Raw genomic sequence first — 21,275 nt, 5'->3', positions numbered from 1 at the left:
TCTTTTGCTTCTCTTTGTAGTTTCTTGAGATTTTTCTTTGCTTATTCTTGTAGTTTCTATAGACTCTGATTGTTTTTACTCTCTTCGTCTCTTTGTAAATTTTGGAGAATTGAATTATGTTATGTTGAGAACATGATCCTTCTTTCCTCTTCAAATCATAACTAAATATTCTTTAATATTTTTGCTTGATTAGTTAACTATATTTTTATGTTTTTTTTTGTTGTTTTTGTAAGGATTGTTTATAGTTCTCCAACAAAATCTCCACAAGAGATAATTGATTCCTTATCAACTTAGTTAATTGAAAACCGCCAGTATATTTTATTAATTTGATATTCAATTTCGTCGAACAATCTCTTCCTGCTCACTAGCTATAAATTGTTATACAAATATATAATAAATATAAGTAACAAAAAAAAAGTAATATCTCAAATCTCAATATAAAGTATAATAAAATTCTAAATATTAAAGACAAACAAACATGATATATATATATGAAAAGAAATATAGAGAGTATAAAAAGAATCATCAATCGAAATATGAAAAAAATCATACAATTCAATTAAAAAAAATGCATTAACAATATGAGCCATTAAGAACCAACACAATATTATATATTAATTTTTGAAAAAAAATATCATCAAACTAATTATTTTTCTTATATAGCTAAGAATCAAATAAACGGATTCCTCTTACAATTTCGTATGTCACAATCACATAACAATGGTATGGTAAAAATACATAATTTTAACCCTACATTCTTAATTATATTATTTAGATATAGAAATTATTTATAAGTCAAAAAATTGTTTCACAATTTTGAGAATTCAATTAACAAAAAATCAACTTTTTATTTTATTTTATTACATCCGCAGCATTACTTTTTTTGACTTAAATTTTTTCTATTCTTTTGATTAACTTTTTTATTCTCTGCCCCTTTTTAATTTGTTTTTAATTATTTTTTCCCTTAATAAATTTCTCTCCTATAATATAAAATAAGAGAAAAAATAAATATATATATATATATCCACACACAATTGAAGTACTCTTTTAAGTCAATTAAAAAAAGTACTCTTTTAAGTCTACAAATTATAGGTAGCTTATCTATTACAAATATTTTTTCATATTTCTAAGAGCGTTTTTGGATATGTTACATTTTAATTCTTTTGACATTTTATAAAAACTTTAAAAGACTAACCGTCCCACTTTAAATTTTTTACAAAATATCAATGGTGACCATATTTAATTTTGAGAACTCACGCAAATGGATAATAAAGTCATAAATTCTTAATTATATATTATAACTAACATAAAAGAATATGTACTATTCAATAAAAAAAAAAGTACAAGTATTAGACCGTGCTAATTTAAGGTTTTCTTTTTTTTGTTGATAAAATCAATTCATGAATCAAGTTAAAATTACAAATCTAAATATTAAAATTTGTTATCTAATCTATTTGAATTTGAATTTTTTTTTAAAAAAAAACTTTAAAACTTTTATACACCGCGCGTAGTGCGGCTAAGTTTACTAGTTGTTAATTGTTAATTACCAATTAATTTAAATGCTAATTAATGGGGGTAAGAAGTAGTTGGGCTAGGGGATACAAAAGGCCTATCTGTTAATTAGGATTTAGGAGTTACAAAAGTTTTGAAAGTAAACGGATGTCTTTTCCTATTCATAGAGTAAAAGCTTGAAATTAATAGAATTGTTTTTTTTTCTATTCATTGACTTGATTATGTTACACATTAATTTAAAATAAGATAAAAATTAAAAAATTAAAAATAAATGTCAAAAATTTGAAAAAAAAGAAGATAAATGTTATTCTTGACTTTAGAGACATGCCACATCAGCAGCTTCATGTTTCTCCTTTATATAAATATATAGATTTCTAATATTTCATCTTATTAATCAAATTATTTTTTTAATTTTTTTGTGTTCAGTCAAAAAGGGATGATATACAATTTCCTTCGATGACGACCGTTGAGAAAAGAAAATAAGAAAAGAGGAGAAAAATAAGTATATTTTGGGGCTTTCATCGCTCGGTCATAAAGTGCAAATATTCCACGTGTTTCTTTTGACATTTTTTAAAAAGACAAAATTAATTTATCTCTAATTTAAATAAAGTGAAACAAAAGTAACAGCGATATAATTCATTCTTTACCACGAAAGGATTTGGGGGCAAAGGATAGAGTTAAAGTTTTTGGTGTCGAGTTTTGAGTATGAAATTTTTTAATAAAAAATACTTTCTTTCAAATAGGATATAATCTAATTGAATTAGTCGAATTTCAATCGTCATATAAATTGTTTTTTTGAGTGAGGAGAAAAGGGCTTATTGGGCTTTAAATTATAGTGTCAGCAGAAACAAGAAGAAACAAAAAGAGAGTAAACTAACGGCCTAAAATTGATCTCTTCAACATTCACATATTCTTTTCTTCTTCAATTAGTCCGAAAAAGCCGAAGCAACTTGTCTACCCTCTTTGAATTCTCCTTTAATGGCAGCAGTAACCAGAAATTAGCAGTGTTCTCCGAAAAGGGTCTCTCAGAAATAGAGAAAAAAAGAAACAATAAGATTCTTTTTGAAGAAGAAGAGTGGTTATTTGATGTCGCTGAGAATTAAAGCAGTTGTTGATAAATTCGTACAAGAATTGAAAGAGGCATTAGATGCTGATATACAAGATAGGATAATGAAAGAGAGGGAGATGCAGAGTTATATTGAGGAGCGTGAACGTGAGGTTGCTGAGCGTGAAGCTGCTTGGAAAGCTGAACTTTCTCGTCGTGAGGTACACATCTGAAAAATATTATCCATTTTTTCTTCGAAGATTTTAGTTATTTTGAACTTATGTGCTGATTCTTCAATTGGGTTTGACTGATTTTTTCGAAATATGGTGAAGCTCAGAAATGGGTGTTTTTGTGAGTTTTTTCCTCATTTTTTTGGGAGAGAAATTGAGTAGAAAAGAAATCCCTTCTTTCTTTGGATAGTTTAGTTTTCTTTTGGGTGTGATTTCTGGCTTTCCGTTTTTCAAATCACAGGATCAATCAATTTTTTTGCTTTATTTAGATTCATTTCATTCACTATGGAAAATGGATTGACTGAATTACTCAAACATATACTGTATACTGCTGATGGGAGGTGGGCTGTTTCTTTTTGTTGATAACCGTGGTGTCCGACTAGCTTGCGTGTACCTCAGACTAATTTCATGGAATACCTCCCACAAGCAACAATACCAGATAAATGGAAAGAAATCACCTAGTGTTTTTGTCTCTGTTAGGAACAAGTGCTGTGTTTTTGTGAATACATCTTTTATGAGAAGTGTAAAAGATTTATCAGCTTATATTTCAAAGTATGCCCCAAAAAAAAAGGAAGAACTTCTTTTCTTCTTGTTTCTTATAACTAAAAGCTGAAGGGACATAGCATAGGATTAGTAGGTTTTTCCCTGTCCTACTTAGATCAATAGTGTATTAAAAGGGAAACAAAGTAGATATAAAATCAAGAAGTTATCTTTTAGAAGACCTATAATCTTTCTGAATTAATGCAGACCTAGTAAGAATATAACATAATGGAACAAAGAACTAATCTTGGTTATTCCAACTAGTTCAGAGTTCAGACTAATGCTTAGTTGTTGTAGTCCTTGCATTGGGTCCAACGTTCGTCAAAAGTCTTAGTTTGTCTAGACACGTGTATGTCAATATATGTATAATTATGAGATGAGTGAACCTCTAGTTTTCGAGAAATCCTAATTTGCGGAAAAAAACATATTACTAGCCAGCACCAAATAGAGTAGAACGATCACATAGGGTTCTTAATCGAATCCAGCTAATTAAGGATTGAGGCCTTGTTGATTTATTGATGATTGATTGATTGAATGGAGATATTGATTAGCTTACAATTCCTTTCATATCTTGCTTGAGAAAGTTTAAGATTTTTTCTTTCTTTTGATAACTAATATTGGAGGGACATAGTGGAGGACATGTAGCATTATTTTTTTCCTTTAATTTATAAGTGGTGATGAAATGAAATGAAAGGTTTCCTTTATTGTGTTTAAAAGATACTGTTGATCTCTTAATGTCTATGTAGCGCCACCCTCACGTTGCCCTGGAATTTTATGTGGTTTGAAAGGTTAACTAAACTATTTACCTTAGGGCTAGCCAGCCAGTTTTACTTTCACCTGAAACAATAAATGCATCCTTGTTACAGGCACTGGATAAGCGTAATTGTATAGATTGGACTTGATGATGTACAAACTTAATGATGCCGTTGGAATATCAAATATCAATATAAAAAGTGGACTACAGCCCTTGCTTAATTTTACCTCTGGTCAATTTGGATCATAGATTATTTAGTTGACTGAGGGGTTGTAACCTAATTTATGTACCAGGGTCTCAACAAGAGGCTCCATAAATGATTTAACAGAACCTGTGTAGTCTAAGGTTGACCTTATTGGTTAAAGACCAGCCCGTAGGAATTTTGCAATAATTAGACTGTGTATAGTGAGGTTTTAGAGTCTGTGTTCTCCCTGTTGCATTCAAATATTTCTCTATTAAGGCCAGCTGAGTAGTATGTCAATTGTGATAGACAACACATTAACCCCTGCAGTTGAATCAGAAATTATTCCTCAGTGATATTGTTGTGTGGAAATTAAGTAAATTTGCAGAAGTTTCATTAAGTTACTTTCATAAGAAACTTAAGAAGATAGAAACGTTTCAGGTCACCTCCCATAGTTGTAAGATGATAGAGTATATCCTCAGAAGAAATGCATATCCTGCACTTTCAGATAGTGCACTTTGGATCTATTAAAAGCTCAATCACTAGGACTTTCAGTGTGATGTTACTCTAGAACATGTCCTTCTCTCACTTATATGCTTATGCAATAATGTATAGTGGCTTTGAGTCAATGTCATAATTTACAAGATTATTGTAACAGAGCAATCAAACAAAAACTTTCGTGATCCTGTACTAAATTCTAGCTTGCCCAAGTCATCCCTGTATATATTATTATTCAAGAGATTAAACAGGGTTGGCCGTTTTCTGGATTCAAAATTTTCCACCCATATCTGTCGAGGCAGTTAAGGGATCACATGTTTCCCTTCACATTTACATGAAAAAGTCTTACTTTTAACCATATTAAAGGCCTTCCAAGCATACATGTCATATGGAAACTTGATGTAATGCATGAACCGTAATATGTCCTATGTGAGCCTCCTTCAACATGGTTAAAAGAAGACTCAACCTTTGGAGCCAGATATATTAGAACCTAAATTATCTTGTAAGAATTCAATGCGCTTGTTGCTGCTTTACTACCATTGAGTGCAAATTGAATTGGCTATTCAGGTGTTTCCCCTTTAAAAGATTACATGCTTCCTCTTGAAAACCACACCTTCCAGCAGCATATCTTCTTGACTTGAAGACAGTTAATATAAATTCTAATTGCATGTTACATATCAAAAAAATTCTAATTGCCTGTTGCATAATTGTTCACTAGTCGTTCCTCTACACACACCAGTCAAGGTCTTTTTCTTCATCAAGTTTTGTAGTGTGCACCATTTTACCAGCAACCATTTCTTGAGCTTAGAAAACCATTTGTAATCCCAGTCTGGTAGGATGTGACTATTGAAATGTTATGTGTTGTAATTTTTCCAGGTCTTGACTTACAAATCTAGGAATAGTACAGATCAATTTTGGAATAGTAAGAGCTGAGAGTTGTGTAAATGCTGATTTTTTCACAATTAAGATAGCTAGCTGAACTTTCACATTTTATGACAAAATTTCACATTAACTGGACTAATCATTTTGCATTTTGTTCAATACTTCTGTGTTCAGCTGTTCCAATTTGTTCAGTGTCACCTATTCATCTCAATTATGGATTAAAGAAATTCCATGTTTCTCTAGAAAGTGAACAATGGACGAGTACCTGCTCCATACCTTCTAATATTCTTGACAATTCCAACTGACTCTTATTCTTTCTCTTGATTTAATACGAGTCTTTGACAGCTTTATTCTGAGAATTTACACGTTCCTAATCTTGATAGAGGTCCTTGGAAATTAAATTCCTTGTCAACACCTGATATGAAAATTGAGAATGGTGAAATGTCTAGTGAATTTTAACATTTTCAGACCTGGGTTTTTTTGGCACGCACAAGCATTTCTTTTGTTAACTTTGCTCTCTTAAATGTTTCATGGTGTCAACACATTGAGCTTAAAATCATGTTTCTTATTTGTAGCCGTGAGAAAGGTGAAACATGGTCTATTTATTCGAGTTTATAGTTCAATACAAAAGTTATATTAGTCAAAGAAGGAAATACATGACCATTTTACAGTGTTTTAGCTTTTATAATAGTTGCAAATTTTGAGTTAAGTATCTAGTGTATGTGCCTCTATGATAGCTGATGTTCCCTTGAGTACATTTGTAACATGTCACAGTTTTGATCCCAGGCGGAAATTGCTCGGCAAGAAGCCAGGTTAAAGATGGAGAGGGAAAACCTTGAGAAAGAGAAAAGTGTACTAATGGGGACTGCATCAAATCAAGACAATCAAGATGGAGCTCTTGAAATAACAGTCAGTGGGGAGAAGTATCGTTGTCTGAGATTTGCAAAAGCAAAGAAGTGAAGGCACTAAAAGTAGGAGCAAATATCAGTATGTTTGTTTATACACAGCTATTTTGCTGGATGCTCATATAAATTTTTAATCAAGATTGAATTTATGCAGCCTCTGTTACTTAGGAAAGAAAAGAAAATTAGATCTGTGCCTCTTTGAAGTTCATGAAAAATATTACTGCAATATTTCTGTTGTGCCTCTTTTAGGCCTGAGCTATAAATCTGTTCTACCTTGGAATCTTGGAAAACCCGAGTTTATCCGAGGCTTCTCTTCCTTTGGATGTTGTCCAGACAATTCTACTGTTTACATCCAACTACATCCTTCATCCAAATATTGTTTAGGTTATGAGTCCGAAGTCGATTCCTCCTAGAGCAAGGTAGTTCTTCAACATGTCATTTGCACATAAAGGTATTGTTTTCTAATATTTAGGAAACAAACTTGTCCATTTCTAGCTGTTTACTGTTTGAGGCAACATTGTAACAAAGTCCTTACTTGTCCATTAAGCTATTAAATATAGTAGCTGAGAGGTCCTTTCCAGGTGAAAAGAGAAAAGAAGTCTACTTTTCTTCTCCTCTTTTTGTAGTAAAGTTGTTGTAGCTAAGTAAGTTGAGTTGAAAATAGAAAAAGAAGAAGTGTAATTGGGAGACAACTCTATTATATAGGTTAAGACTATCTTTGGTTTAGTTAGAATTGGAAATTCTCTCTTTACAGAAAGGTAATTCCAGGTCCACCCATTGAAAAATACAATTTATTAGTTCCCACTTGCTGCCTTTTTTCCAACCTTTTCGTGTAAACGTGATAGGCAGATTCAAGATTTTAAGCACTGTGATACCTAATATTATTGCGTGGCGATGAATACAAACTTAGTATAAAATTATGTAATTATATATATGTATCATCTTTGACTTATTGGCTACAAAAGAAAGTGACTTTACCATGAGAAGGATAGTGATGTCTACATTGTTGCTTATCTTAAATTTCATTTAAGAAATGATTATAGGGGATGAAGTATTGTGTGGTAAAACAAATAATAGTTTGATGACTTTGCTTTGGTACGAAGAATGTTTTTTCATGTTTGATTGAGAGAAACTTCATGAAAAACTTTTCTGAAAAAATATTGAACCAAATGTCACGGAGTATTTCACTCCATATGACTTGTAAATTATCGAATCAAACTAACGATAATATATTTGAGATGAATTAATAATTAATCACATGTTCTTTGAAATATCTTTTAATTAAGTTCTTGTGAAGTCACTGCCAAAATTATACATATCCTACTTCAAAAGTTTGCAAGAAATAGAAAGTAAATTAATACAAACTAATTAATTACATAAATATCAGATAATAATAACCATATCTAAGATGCAGTGGGATGAGTTGGACTGAATCATGCCAGCTGCTTTATTGATTAGTGGTTTTAAATTCTGAAATGTAACAATAAAATTACTCTAGCACTTAATGAAAAAAAGCAAAACTAATCCTCCTCCCGTTTTAGTAATTTGTTCGACAGTTTTGATTTGACATAAAATTTAATAAAATAATTTTTTTAAAATTTTTTTGTGGTGTTAAATTAAAGATACATAATTAATCTTGTGGTGTTAAACATATCACGTGAAAATTTTAAACTAAAGAATTATTAAAAGAAAAGACATTTTTTTAAAACAGACTAAAAAAATAGCATAAACAAATTAAAACGGACGGTGTATAATTAATATTAAAAGATTATAGTAATAAAAAGTTAGGTGAGGGAAGTGGGGTTGAGTTGTGATGAGCTGTGTATCTTTGTTAGGATTAGATGCTTTCACCTGAGTTGTCTTCCCTTTCAAACTTTCTTCAATGAATCCAATTCTGAGTTTAATGTGTATGAATAATGCTTTTTTTTTTTTTTAATTTTATATTATCATATAAAATTGATTTATAAATATATATATTTAAAAAACAAACTAATAATTTATTACAACAAATTAATAATATTAATAGCTTTATATATTATGTACACCCCAGTAAACAATTTGAAGTCTATTCACCCATTTGCTACCTCCAAACAGAGTTAGAATTTGAATTTTACACTTAAAATAACGATGTCATGTGTTAATTTTTTATTTTGAATTTAATTTTTATATATTTTCAAAATATTTCTTAAATATAATTAAAAAATTTAAATTAAAGCTACTAAGTTCGACCACTTATACATAATCTTCCAAGCAATGCGCCTATCATTATTTCTTTTGGTCACTTTCTCTGACTTTTCTTAATGTTGAATGTTGGGTGAGCTCATGAGAGTGAAGATGTGAGTACAAATTTTCTAAAGTTTATCCCATTTGTTATCGTTTTTACAATAATATAATCTCATAAGTAAAATTTGAGAAGAATGTATACGTAAACTTCATTAGTACGTGAGATTGTTTTCAATAGACGCTACGATTTGTTCATTTCTTTATTGAGTTACAAAATGTGCGTACATACAAAATTCTTTCATAACAGATTTTTTTATTTTATTTACTATGGTAAAGTTTTGGTTTGTGACAGCTACAATAATAGTGTCACATCAGCATCATCAAACAAGAGTTGTTCGTTTTTTTCCAGATTTTGTGGTAGCAAACACATGCAGAAAATTCAGTCTTGTATTACCTATTTTACTGCATTGTTATTTATTTTTAGCAATTTTGCTGCATTTAAGTTTGTATAAATGCATACATGTGTGTGTATATACAAACACAACTAGACAAGTGGGGCTAATTTAAGGGGCCATTGGGTGGACTTCAATATATATAGTGATGGAGCCACATGCTATAAAGGTCATGAAATCATCTTATTAAAAGATAAATACATATAGTATTTCAAGATTATTTTTTCTTCAAATTCCTTATTAGAATTTCTGGCTCGACTTCCACTTGAACTAAAGTTTCGTAAGGATACTAAAACAAACTTATATAATATAGCCAGCCCATTAATCATTATCAAAATCTAACAATTTGATAAAGTCTCATCTGTTGTGATCATCGTATGACAACTTTGATCATCATATATTTGCTATTTTGACTTTGAATTATATAAATACAACAAGTAAAAATAATTTCACGAAATATTTGTGTATATTGAATTTGATTATTAATAAATATATAGTTGTATTCTACACCCGTTTATTTAATTAACATAAAAAATTATTACACTATGAAATCACTTTTCCTTGACAAGTATCTTATCTTATATTTCAAGATTATTAAATTCATTTTTTAAAAGTCTAACAAACAGATAACCAGATATTCTTTGAGCACATAAATTAAATTATTAAAAAGCAACTTGGCAAAACTAAAAATAATAAAAGCAACCTTAAATACTACAGTAATAACTTTTATATCTATCAATAATAATATACTCTAATCCTTTTAGCATTAAATCACATCCTTTAAACGATAATTATATTATATAAGTAGAATTATTAATAACCTAAAGATAAGTTCATACAAATAACATTTAAGGGCCAATAGGTGTAGAATTTAAGATGTGGCTGCATCAGAACGCACTAAACAAGAACTTTCATATTTTATTCATAATTAGAGGTCTCTCATATTTGGAGCGAAGTGCTGACTAATCAAGAACTTTCATATTTTAAAAATACACGTTGCGGAATAAAGATGGTGAATGTATGTGTGAGCATACTAGGGATGATAAGATTAGAAATGAGATTATTCGTCATAAAATAGGAGTGCTCTCCGTGGTGAACAAGATAGGAAAGAGAGATTGAGATGGTTTGGACATGTGAAAAAGAGATGCGCAGACGCCCCAATGAGGAGGTGCGATAAGTTAAATATAGTAGGCACAAGAAGAAGTGATTAGACATGACATGACACAACTTCAGATTACCAAGGATATGACCTTAGAGAGTAGGGTGTGGAGGTTGCGTATTATGACAGAAGGTTAATAGTTAGTGAAGTATTATCTTATTTTTCGATGGTCTAGGCTTGTTGATGTCTGTCATTGTACTAGCCGTATTTTTTTAGTTTTTGTTATAATATCTCTATCATCAACTGCTTATTTTATTTCAGTCATTGCACTATTCAATAGTTATTCCGATTCGTTTATTGTAGGTTTTGCACTATTTCTTTTATTAATTGTCATGTTTTTCTTAATATACGTGAATTTTCTATATTTGAATTGAAAGTCTTTAAAAAACAATTTATACATATTCTATCCTTTTAAACCTCGCTTATAAAAATCTCAATACAAATATCAAACGTCGGCAGTGTGGATGAGTTATGATAACATTGCTAACAAAGAGACCCCACGAGTGGGCTTTCCCTTATTAGTTTCTGCAAAATTTATCAGTGCTTTCTTCTTAACTTTACAGGTCCCCCACCTGCCCCTGCCACCACTCAGTTTGAATTGGACCCCTTCCCCCCCACACCCCAATCCCATCTCCCTTTTAGCCCCACACCTCCTTCACCAGCTACACTTGTATTGATTCTCTTTTGGTAGGCACCCACACCTACTCTTCTTCTTCTCTTCCATTAGCCAAATTCCACAAAGTTGAATTAAAGTGAAGAAAAAGAGAAACCCCACTTCTTCCACTTGTTCTGTTTTGGCTCAAAAAGACTTTGCACTACTACTTTGTTTCATTACCCTTTTTCTCCTAATTGGTCTCTTTCTTTGTTACAACTTCCAAATTTCATAATACACAATTGGGTAAAATTTTCAAATATCAAAAGAAATCTTTGTTGTTAGGTCTTTTCCCTCACCCCACCTCTACAGATGGAATTTAGAGAGTCAAATAGCAAAAACAACCAAGATGGTGGGAGCAATAGCAATAACAATAATAATAACAATAGTAATGAAAATAATAACAATGCGATTTCTACTAAAGTTGTTAAGAAGCCATCGAAAGACCGTCACACGAAGGTGGACGGTCGAGGGCGGCGCATCCGAATGCCGGCTTTATGCGCTGCCAGGGTTTTTCAGCTTACGAAAGAACTGGGTCATAAGTCCGATGGCGAAACCATAGAGTGGCTATTGCAACAAGCTGAACCGTCAATTATAGCTGCAACGGGAACAGGTACAATTCCGGCTAATTTCTCAACTCTTAATGTCTCTTTACGTAGCAGCGGGACTACAATTTCAGCTCCGCCGTCGAAATCTGCCCCTCTTTTCATTCACGGCGGCGCTACCACTATGCTGGGTTTCCACCACCAGATTCCGGGAAACAGTTTTGGGCAAGACCCAGATGAGAATTTCATGAAAAAGAGGTATAGAGAAGATACAACTGCAGCAACAACCTCACCGTCATCATCATCAGCTAAACCGGAAAGAACCGGAGTTCAAGGCCACGAACCGGATCAAGAATCGAAACCCGGTTCATTGAATCCCTCTAGCTACATACCGGCTCCCGCCATGTGGGCGGTTGGTCCGGCGGCCGGTAACGTCGGAAACACGTTCTGGATGTTACCAGGTACCTCATCAACCATGCAGAGAATTGGTGGTTTCGAGTTGCCAGGAGGTGGCCGGTTCAGTCCGGTTCAACTAGGATCAATGTTTTTGCAGCAGCCACAACCGGTTCAGCAGCTGGGGTTGGGTGTGACAGAGACTAATATGGGAATGTTGGCATCCATGAATGCATATAATAGTAGCAGTAGGGGTAGTGGGATTGATTTGGGGATGAATTTGGAGCAACATCATCATCATCAAAATCAGCCTCAAGGTAGTGACAGTGGTGATGAAAATCACAAAGATTCCCAATGATAACTCCAACATTGATACCACCAAAGTATGTGTGGGACTGGTTTTGTCAAGGGTCGGGTTTGATCCATGAGTACGAAAAAATTCTTGATAGGAAGAGCTTACCCAAATGAGGCCTACATGACGCAAATTCGGAATAGTCATGCTCCAATGCCAGTACTAGACACCAGATAAGAAAAAAAACTGCAAGATTGATGCTTTTTGGATTAATTCTTGATGCTTTTTCCCCCTTTTTAATGTAGTTAGGAGAGAATTGTTTGTGGTCATTGTAAATGTTTCTTTACTTTCAGTGCTTTTTTCACTCTTTTTAACAGTTTTGGAATTGGAGTTGCAGTCTAATGCATGGTTGCATTTGCACTATTATTTTTACCTAATTAAATAATTTAATCTCACCATAAAACGAAAATACATATTAAATGTATAGATGAAATTAAAGACACATTTTGTCGGTATAAACACCTAATGCGAGTAAATTTTTATTCATATGAACATCTATTTTATAATCCTATCAAATGTCATGCTTTGGTTACCTCTCCCTTTTCATCATTCACAGGCTTATCTCGTTGAGAGAAAAAAAATTTTGCTCAAAAATCATTTGTATGATAGAATTTTATTAGTTTGATTGGTTGACTATTTGAACTTTCACCATATTTAGTGAGAGTATGATTCTTATCTCGGAATTCCCTCCCCTTTTCCCTTCTTAACCTGTATCTTTTCATGAACTATCGTAATTTGTTTATATTATGGTTTCATCTTTTTGTTATATTTTGGCATTTTGGGTGGCCAAAAGGGTGATTGAATTCACTTTGGACACAATCAAAGGATGTGGTGATGGGGCTGCTCCACTTTCTTTCGAATGGGATTCTACGCGGCGCAAATTTGAAATAATTGAACTCCAATGTGAATTTCAGACATCGGATGAAATAAAAAAAATCATTTTGGACAGTAACAAAAAACTTAATATAATAATGTACCTCCAAAATGTTCATGATAATTGGTGGAGTCAAGTCTTCTCCAAAAGGTCCTCCTTTCCTTGCCTTCCAAGTTGTACATAATTGAGAGGGATATGGATAAATATTAGTTTATTTTTATTATTCCCTTTTATCCAAAAATAAATGGTTTTTTCAAAGTTGAAAAATGTATTAATTAATTTTTTTTTTGGACAGGAGGGACTATCAACTAGTTGACTGAGTCTTCCAAATATGTTTACATTCAAATAGTATGGCCTAGCTGTTCATTTAATTTGATTGGTTCACAATTCTTTTCTATATGTCACTTCTTCGTCTCATTAGGAGTAAAAAGAGGAATTTTAAAATTAAACTATTTTTAAATAATAAGATAACATTATTTTTGGGTCAGATTAAAAAGAAAAGTGTACCGCAAATAGGACAGAGGGAGTAATATTTATAATGTTGGATTGAAAAAAAGTATCATGTTAGCACTTGAATTGTCATTATCATGTTAATTTAAATTAAGAGGAGCCAAACAATACCACTAGGACCCAATATGCCAATGTCACTAAGAATTTTAGTAGGATGTGAAATGCAAGACAAAGGATATGTTGAGTGCAATCAAGGCCAATGTTTAGTGACACTATTAAGTTGAATGCGTCAATGTCATAAGTAGAATTTAAGTGCAAGACCAATGACATTGGTCATTGGTGACACTAGGAAATGGAAAGATTCTATTTTGTTGGGTGAATATGCTCACAGCAGCATGCACCTATGCTTTTAAAACTCTATTTTTTTTAGTCTGATATTTCGTATTAGTATTGAAGTTCGACTATTTTAAATTCGTGAAACATAAGACTATTCGGAGGGAAGTGCTTAGCAGCCCAATCCACTGCACCACATTCGTCGATGATAAGCTTTTAAGACTTCACTTAAATGTATTGTCAAAAAAAAAATGGGAAAAATGATCTTTTATTTTTAGGAGTAGATTTAAGATAGACTCTTTTAAGTGTCACTCACTTGAGCAATTTTTTTTGGGGAAATAGTAATTTTAGTTCCTAAATTATGGTTATATTCTATTTTGGTCCCTATATTATTAGTCTAAGCATATTTAATGTTAACTACAAATACTCAGTTTTGTCATTTGAGTAGAACTTTCTAATATATATTGTTTTCATTTTCTTCTTCTTTGTAGTTTTGCAAAAAAAGGATAAATGTAGAATATTCCTTAAACTATAAAACATCATTGATCTTATTGATTTTTCATGAACTAATTATCAAAGTTACAAGAAGAAAAATGATCCAATTTAAATTTTAGGATAAACTATTCTTGAACTACCTTTTCCCCCTTGTTCTTAATTCTCTCTGTCTTCCACCATCATTGCCTTTTTGTGTTATATATGTGGCAAACCACTAGGGAGTGGAGTATTATAAACCAAAATTTCAATGAAGGTGTTTACAATTATTTCACCAAATTTGAAATATAAAAAGGAATATAAAATAACAAGAGCAAAAGATTTCTCTTGATCAACATAAGTGTGGTGCATTGGTGAAATTGTTTCACCCTTAATTAAAAGTTTCAGATTCGAGCCTTGAATACGGAACAAATCATGTTAGGAGTGTCACCCTCTAATGGGCCCTGTAATGCATGATCTAGATTTAATCGGGATCTCCGAAAATAGAGAAAATCATGTTGGGAGCACCACATCCAAATGGAACCTGCAATGCGCGATCCAACTTAGTCGGGACTCCAATACGAACTTTGAACACCGAACGAGAAAAAAAATGCTCTATAACTTCTTTTTTAGTTGTTTTTGGTGCCAAAAGAAGCATTGGCTACATGCTGTCCTGGTTTAAATAACTGTCTAATATGGTTTTTTTTTCAAATAGGTTGAGGTTGTCATCTTTTAATTAACTATAGCAAGAATAAGAGGTCTTTAGCTAAATTAATTCCCTCAAAATTCAGATTTTAAAAAAATTAAATTCCAATTATTGAATCTATCTTCCACTTGCACCACAAGTAGCATCAAAGGTCAAAAAGAAGGTGGGACATGCAACTATCTAGGCCTAGAGGCCTCAGGGAATCTCTTCATTTTTTGTTGTTTGCCTTATCTTAATCAACGACCCTAATATGTTCAGTATATTTCTATAATTATAAGTAGAATTTAGAAAGTATATATATATATATATATGCTGATCTTATCTTTTTCTCGTGAAGATACAAATGTTATTTTCAAAAAATCATTGAAAAGGTGAATACAACACTAAATAGGGCCTAGCTTAATTTTTTTGGTTCTTCGATCTTCACTTTCACCATGATTTTGAAGACAATTCTTATGAAAGGGTCGTGTGGTTCATGGGATAAGGTGAGATATTTCATATAATTAAAAATTGTGATTAAATTTTTACTTTATTCAGTTGAATGCATAACTAATCTCAAAATAAATTTATACCTCAAACTTGATTAATATGTCCTTCCTCTCAACGACTTCAGGATTCTATTGCTAAGACAATACTTTTTCACAGTCCCCACAATTTTAATTCGATATGTCATTCTCAATATGACCCGTATTATTATTTCTATACTCAAAACAATTGTTTTTCTTCAACCCTATCACGGACCCTTTCTACTATTTATTACTCTAATTCACTTCAATTTGAATCAATCATGTTTTAATATTAGACTACATAAGATTATTTTTCAATTTTTAGGTATCTTCTTAGATATATTAAGCTTAAAATAATTAGATTATCAAATAATTAAATTAGAAAAATATTGTCTTATCTTGAATGTCTTCTAAAGTGTAACAATTACTAACAATAATGATGATTTAGACCTATTTTTGCAATTAAAAGTATTATGATATATTATAAAAGTAAAAAAATATATACTCTATTTAATATATTCAATCATGTGAAGCCTTAATTCTATTTTAAAATATTTCTAGAATAATTTTGAAATTTTTATTACATCTTAGTCAATTGAAATAGTTTTCAAAATTATGATCAATAAGAACTAATTACTTAAATCTAAATATTTGTAGTGTTATGTAACGTACAATAATTTATATATATTTATTTCATCTGTTACAAAATATTTTAAAAAAATGTTACCCTATCAATTTTTAAAAGAAAAATCAAATTACAATTAACTACATGTATTTTAAGAAGTTACAAAAAGATATATAAAAAAATACTAAATAAATGTAACATCTCTTTTCTAAATTTGGGTAAACAAGTAGTTCACATTCTTTGTACTTTATGAGGCAAAGAAGCTCTAAAACAGGGTATATTTGTGGGAATAGGTACAATGAAGACGGGAAAGGGGCCGGAACAACAGTTCATCATCGGCAGAGGTTGCGACTGTAACCATGTGTAGAACACAAGATGGATAATGATGAGGATTTGGAAGAAGCTTAACAAATATATATAGTGTGTAAACCCTTTCCAGGTGTTCTAACATTTGAAATGCTTACAAATTTGGAGCAGTTATTGATGACTTTGGTTCAAACAATGCTTAAGAAATTTATGGAGCATTTAATACGTCCTATTTCAAAAGTTCTATTTTCTGAAGTTGGTAGATCAACACTCGATATTATCATGGCTTTATTGTTGAGTATGGGATAGACAAAATCTTGACTTGGGCTTCCATGTTGATGATGCCAAAGTCGCTTTGAACGTGTACTTGGGAAAATAATTCATTGGTGCAAACGTCATTGGTGCAAACGTGACATGGAAGAAAGGATGAGGCAAAAGTTTTAATTCTCAAATCGAAGACATGCCAGAGTTAAGGGTTGATTTGGTTATAAAACCGTGTAATTAAAAATTTGAGACTAATGTCTAATATGAAAGTATTTATATAGTAAAAAAAAACATCTGTGCACTCTCCATTAGGAAGTAAATCATCGTATATATATATCAGATGGTTTTTTGTTATCGTATAGTATTCAACTTTAACCGTGTAAACAAGTAGTTCACATCTGTGCACTCTCCATCAGGAGGTAAATCATTGTATATATCACATGGCTTTTTGTTATTGTACAAGTCTAGTATTTGAATATTGCCACACACAAATTTAAGTAGATAGGTTATGAGTTCTTCATCGACGGGATGAACTTTGAACCCATTCTTGTGTAACTACTTCCAGAACTACTAGAGCTATTCATCAATTTAAATCCTAGCTATATACACGTCGAAACGGTGAGTGAAGTGGAAAGCTACATACAGTAATTTTTTTTTGTATTTCTAGTTTCTAAGACACTGAAAAGGGAAACAAAATAACTGATTAGAAACATGCAAGAACTATTTATGCAACATTTGTAAAACCTTTTCCTTTTATTTTAGTTGGGCCCAAATACTAATACTTCACCAATTTTTGTTGGCTGGGAAAATGTGTGCCATATATCAGGCATATCATAGAAATTGTACTCCAAAAGGAGCAACATTCACTTTGATTGATAGGAGCAATAGCCAGTCAGAAAGAAAATCACAAAGTGGATATTAAACCAGACACATGTTCAACAGATATGGTTTTCACTTAATTAAGAAAATATTATTAATGAACCAGGCATACCAATGTTGTGCCAAAATAGAAACAAGAAAAGCAACCACCAGGGTAAAGCTAAGTCAAAACTGAAAGCTATTTAATGCTCTGTAATTCAATAGGTTCATCTTCATACATGGAAGCTCCAAGGGCAAGCATTATTGTGGTGGAGACGCAATTGCATGATGATCTAGCCCGAAGCAGTTTTCTTTTGCTGGAATACGACAGCATAAACTGGTACTATAACACCAATGGCGACTGCAGACCAGACACCAAGAGTCATCTTCAGCTTCTGGTTTGACATCCTGTCCAAGTTGTACATGTGTTTTGCATGAAGGTAAAAAGGTTCGTCATGTCCATGCCCTCCCATTCTCTTGACACCTGTTGAGTGGAACTCTCTCTTCACTGACCAAACAATAAATTTCAATTATCAGCAAGGTCAGAGTTATAAAAAGCATGAACAACAGCATCCAAATTTGATTGAAATGAACTCGTCATAAGAAACAGTAAGATGGAAAGACAATTAGAAATGAAATATGAGAGAAATGGAAGTTTCAAAACATGTATAATTAACTACAACAAGTATTAAAGAATGTTTGAAATGTAACGGTTAAAACAGATGTTTGAACTGTGCATAAAGAAAGAAGTTGGCATAATAAATAATTCAAAGTCATTCAAGCAGGCCATAGAAAAACAACCTTTCAATTGTCACACTGTTCCAATGAAAAGATTGTCAAACTGATGAAAGTATGCTTGTCCGACAAAGGAGGAGGGAGAGCTACCAGGGAGGGTTCCTCAAATTATTAGAAGGTTGACTAATTAGTTTTAGAGTTTATAATTGAGTTGTTAAAAGCTACTATCCATCGCTCTCCCTCTTTGACATCAGTATATATTCATAGACTTGAAGCATTTATAAATTTTTCACGTAGACCTAAATATATGTCCCTCAAATGCATCTCCAACAGATAGCAGTATCATTCTTATTCTTTATTGATAATCACATGTTTCACAAAAAGAACAATGCTCAGAAGATCAACCAAACTATTTTGACTATTTCAATGCACCCAGGTTCATAATGCAGGGCCTAGGTTAGTACTGTGATTTATGGTTAATAATAGTCATCAGGATGAGTAAACCAAAAATATTTTCTCGACAAGTTCTTAAGAGATGGAACAACTTGATAATGCCAAGCATATTTCAGAAGGTGCAGGTCCAAACACCAAAAGAGTATTTGAGATTTTGCTCCATCGGATGGGTAGAATTTTGCTGTTTTTAGTCTTTTTCGGATAAGTTTGCATCAGACTAATGCATTTTTTCTTTTCTTTGTTTTGAAAATTGAGAAATGGTCTGTGGGTTCGCTGGACCAACTCCAACTGGCTCACAAGTTTGAACTTGGAGGAGTATAGACCCACTCATCTACCCTGCTCTCACTTAAAAACCTCTTGCTAGCAGAGGGGTTCAAACTGGTGATGTGCGCCCAACCCAAACATCACGTGTTATATTTTCAATGCGCTAAACCAAAAGGGTCAGATAAATGCAAAATATTGATAAACCTCCTTTAAAATTTTTAGAAGCAAATAAACGAAAAGGTATTCATATGGGCCAAACAAGACACCATAAAGTCCAGAAGACACCATAAGATATATACACCGAGTTCAAGCATCCATAGCCAGCCTGAGAGACTACTCTAGACCAAAATTACGTCAAACCTCTATCTTGGAGGTAGCTCCATTCCATCTGAAAACAACAATAGTTATATGTCCCAGGGCTCAACTAGGAATGTCAATGATAATAATCATACTTTTGTCCTTGCCAATAAAAAACATAAGATCACCTCAAAGAGACCAGAGCTAGAGCTATCACAAGTAGATATTTTGGATAAGTTGGAAGTAGTGGTTGTTACAGAGAAAAAAGAGAATAAAATTCACTTGTATTTGGCATGAAACTTAAAACAGGAGATTATAAGAGAGCGTCTTATATTAAGGCGCCTATGTGCTGTATAGCAGCCAATGAGCCAAAAAGTAGAACTATTAAGAGTAAAACTCACATGGAGCACCTTGTTTAATATCCTTAATGTTACTTGTCGCCAAATTCTACACAAGTTCACAGAGGGGGATTACACAAATAGCTGAGTTATCCACATATCAACAGCTAGCCACTGTGCATGACATGGATAGATATGACCCCATGCTCAAATCTAAATACTGTATGTATAGCCCACCTGAAATTTTTATCTGGTTCTATTATAGAAGTTATGACCTTGAGATGTTTGTATTCATATTTTAGTCCAATGTATCACTTTAAAGAGAATAGGGCTCATTGCAGCACTGTGTAACCAGCAGTCTTGCATCATACAGGAGGAACAGACAACATTATAGGTGAAGTATCATCTCTCTATGTGCCACAAGACCAGAAGCACAAAATTGCTATCAAATGGTAACAATAGTCTCATTTATTTAAAGGACGGGTTGAGGGATGACAACCCCACCAGCCTACCCTGCCTCCCAATATCAATCAATCAACTATCTGACCCGTCGTATCCAGGACCATTTCATCCCAATATGCAATCTTTTGTCCTTAATTACAAAGTTGAGATTCTATTTTAGACTAGATGCACTCCAAAATCACACACTTTTAACCAAGCTAAAAAGACTCAAGAAAAACACGACTTTATGTACATGTAACAACAATAACTAACCGATAGACATGAACAAATAATGGACGACGAGGAGTAGGCATTCCTAAGAACATTGAACTAAATCCTATTATCAGATTGATATATGCATACCATATGAATATTCTATTCATCATGCTGAGCAAATGTACACATATGTTCTTAATACCATATGTTTGCCGGTCTTCAAATCAATCAAACAGATCCACAAAATAATATCAATTGCACAGAACCCAGAAAATCGGTAGATCTAAAAAAGCGATCCCTAAATCAGCAGCGAAAATCTAAATTGAGTTTCTTAGTGATATTTTCAGCTTCAACATACAGTAATCACAAAATAAATCAACATCGATCAGCTATGCATCAATCCTAAATCAGCTGGGCTCATTTCATTCCAATACTGATAAATTAGGTTTAAAAAAACAAATAAAAATGTGATCATGAAAAACAAAAAAGAGATTTACATCAAAATATGAAGAGATAAAAAGCTAACCGGTTTTGGAGAAAATAGATTCAGATGAAGTGATGAGCTTTGATGCACACGAACGCAAGCCGTTGTTCAACGCCATCGCCGTTCTCTGTCTTCTTCGTTTCCCTGGTTTTGTATAGCGAGGGTTAAGTTAAAGTACTGATTTTTGGACTTTTGGTATTTTCAATTTTATATACTACCCACTAGCTATTTTAGTTTTCTCTATTTTATTTTTTCGCAGGAAAAGGTCAAAATTGCTCTTCATAGTGAAAATTTGATGACATTATATTATAATAGAAATCTACTAATAGCA

The 21,275-nt window shown here is 32.3% G+C and overlaps 3 protein-coding genes across 3 annotated transcripts; 2 read left to right on the top strand and 1 right to left on the bottom strand.

The window, feature by feature from the left end:
* The first annotated feature begins 2,332 nt into the window (after positions 1-2,332).
* On the top strand, positions 2,333-6,847 carry LOC102589566 (uncharacterized). Its single transcript, XM_006353547.2, has 2 exons — positions 2,333-2,778; positions 6,429-6,847. Exons 1-2 carry the CDS (start codon positions 2,599-2,601, stop codon positions 6,600-6,602), a joined length of 354 nt encoding a protein of 117 aa, XP_006353609.1. The 5' UTR covers positions 2,333-2,598; the 3' UTR covers positions 6,603-6,847.
* A 4,205-nt stretch (positions 6,848-11,052) lies between these two features.
* On the top strand, positions 11,053-12,667 carry LOC102589240 (transcription factor TCP8). The gene has a single exon (XM_006353546.2). The coding sequence runs from the start codon at positions 11,346-11,348 to the stop codon at positions 12,327-12,329; it is 984 nt and encodes a 327-aa protein (XP_006353608.1). The 5' UTR covers positions 11,053-11,345; the 3' UTR covers positions 12,330-12,667.
* A 5,063-nt stretch (positions 12,668-17,730) lies between these two features.
* On the bottom strand, positions 17,731-21,143 carry LOC102588917 (uncharacterized). The gene is made up of 2 exons (XM_006353545.2): positions 20,987-21,143; positions 17,731-18,224 (listed from the first exon to the last, which is right to left on the bottom strand). The coding sequence occupies exons 1-2, from the start codon at positions 21,060-21,062 to the stop codon at positions 18,010-18,012; spliced, it is 291 nt and encodes a 96-aa protein (XP_006353607.1). The 5' UTR covers positions 21,063-21,143; the 3' UTR covers positions 17,731-18,009.
* Positions 21,144-21,275: the final 132 nt, after the last annotated feature.

Source organism: Solanum tuberosum, unplaced genomic scaffold, assembly GCF_000226075.1.
Source record: "Solanum tuberosum cultivar DM 1-3 516 R44 unplaced genomic scaffold, SolTub_3.0 scf00158, whole genome shotgun sequence".
Lineage (NCBI taxonomy): Eukaryota > Viridiplantae > Streptophyta > Magnoliopsida > Solanales > Solanaceae > Solanum > Solanum tuberosum.
This window is presented reverse-complemented; position numbering and strand designations above follow the sequence as displayed.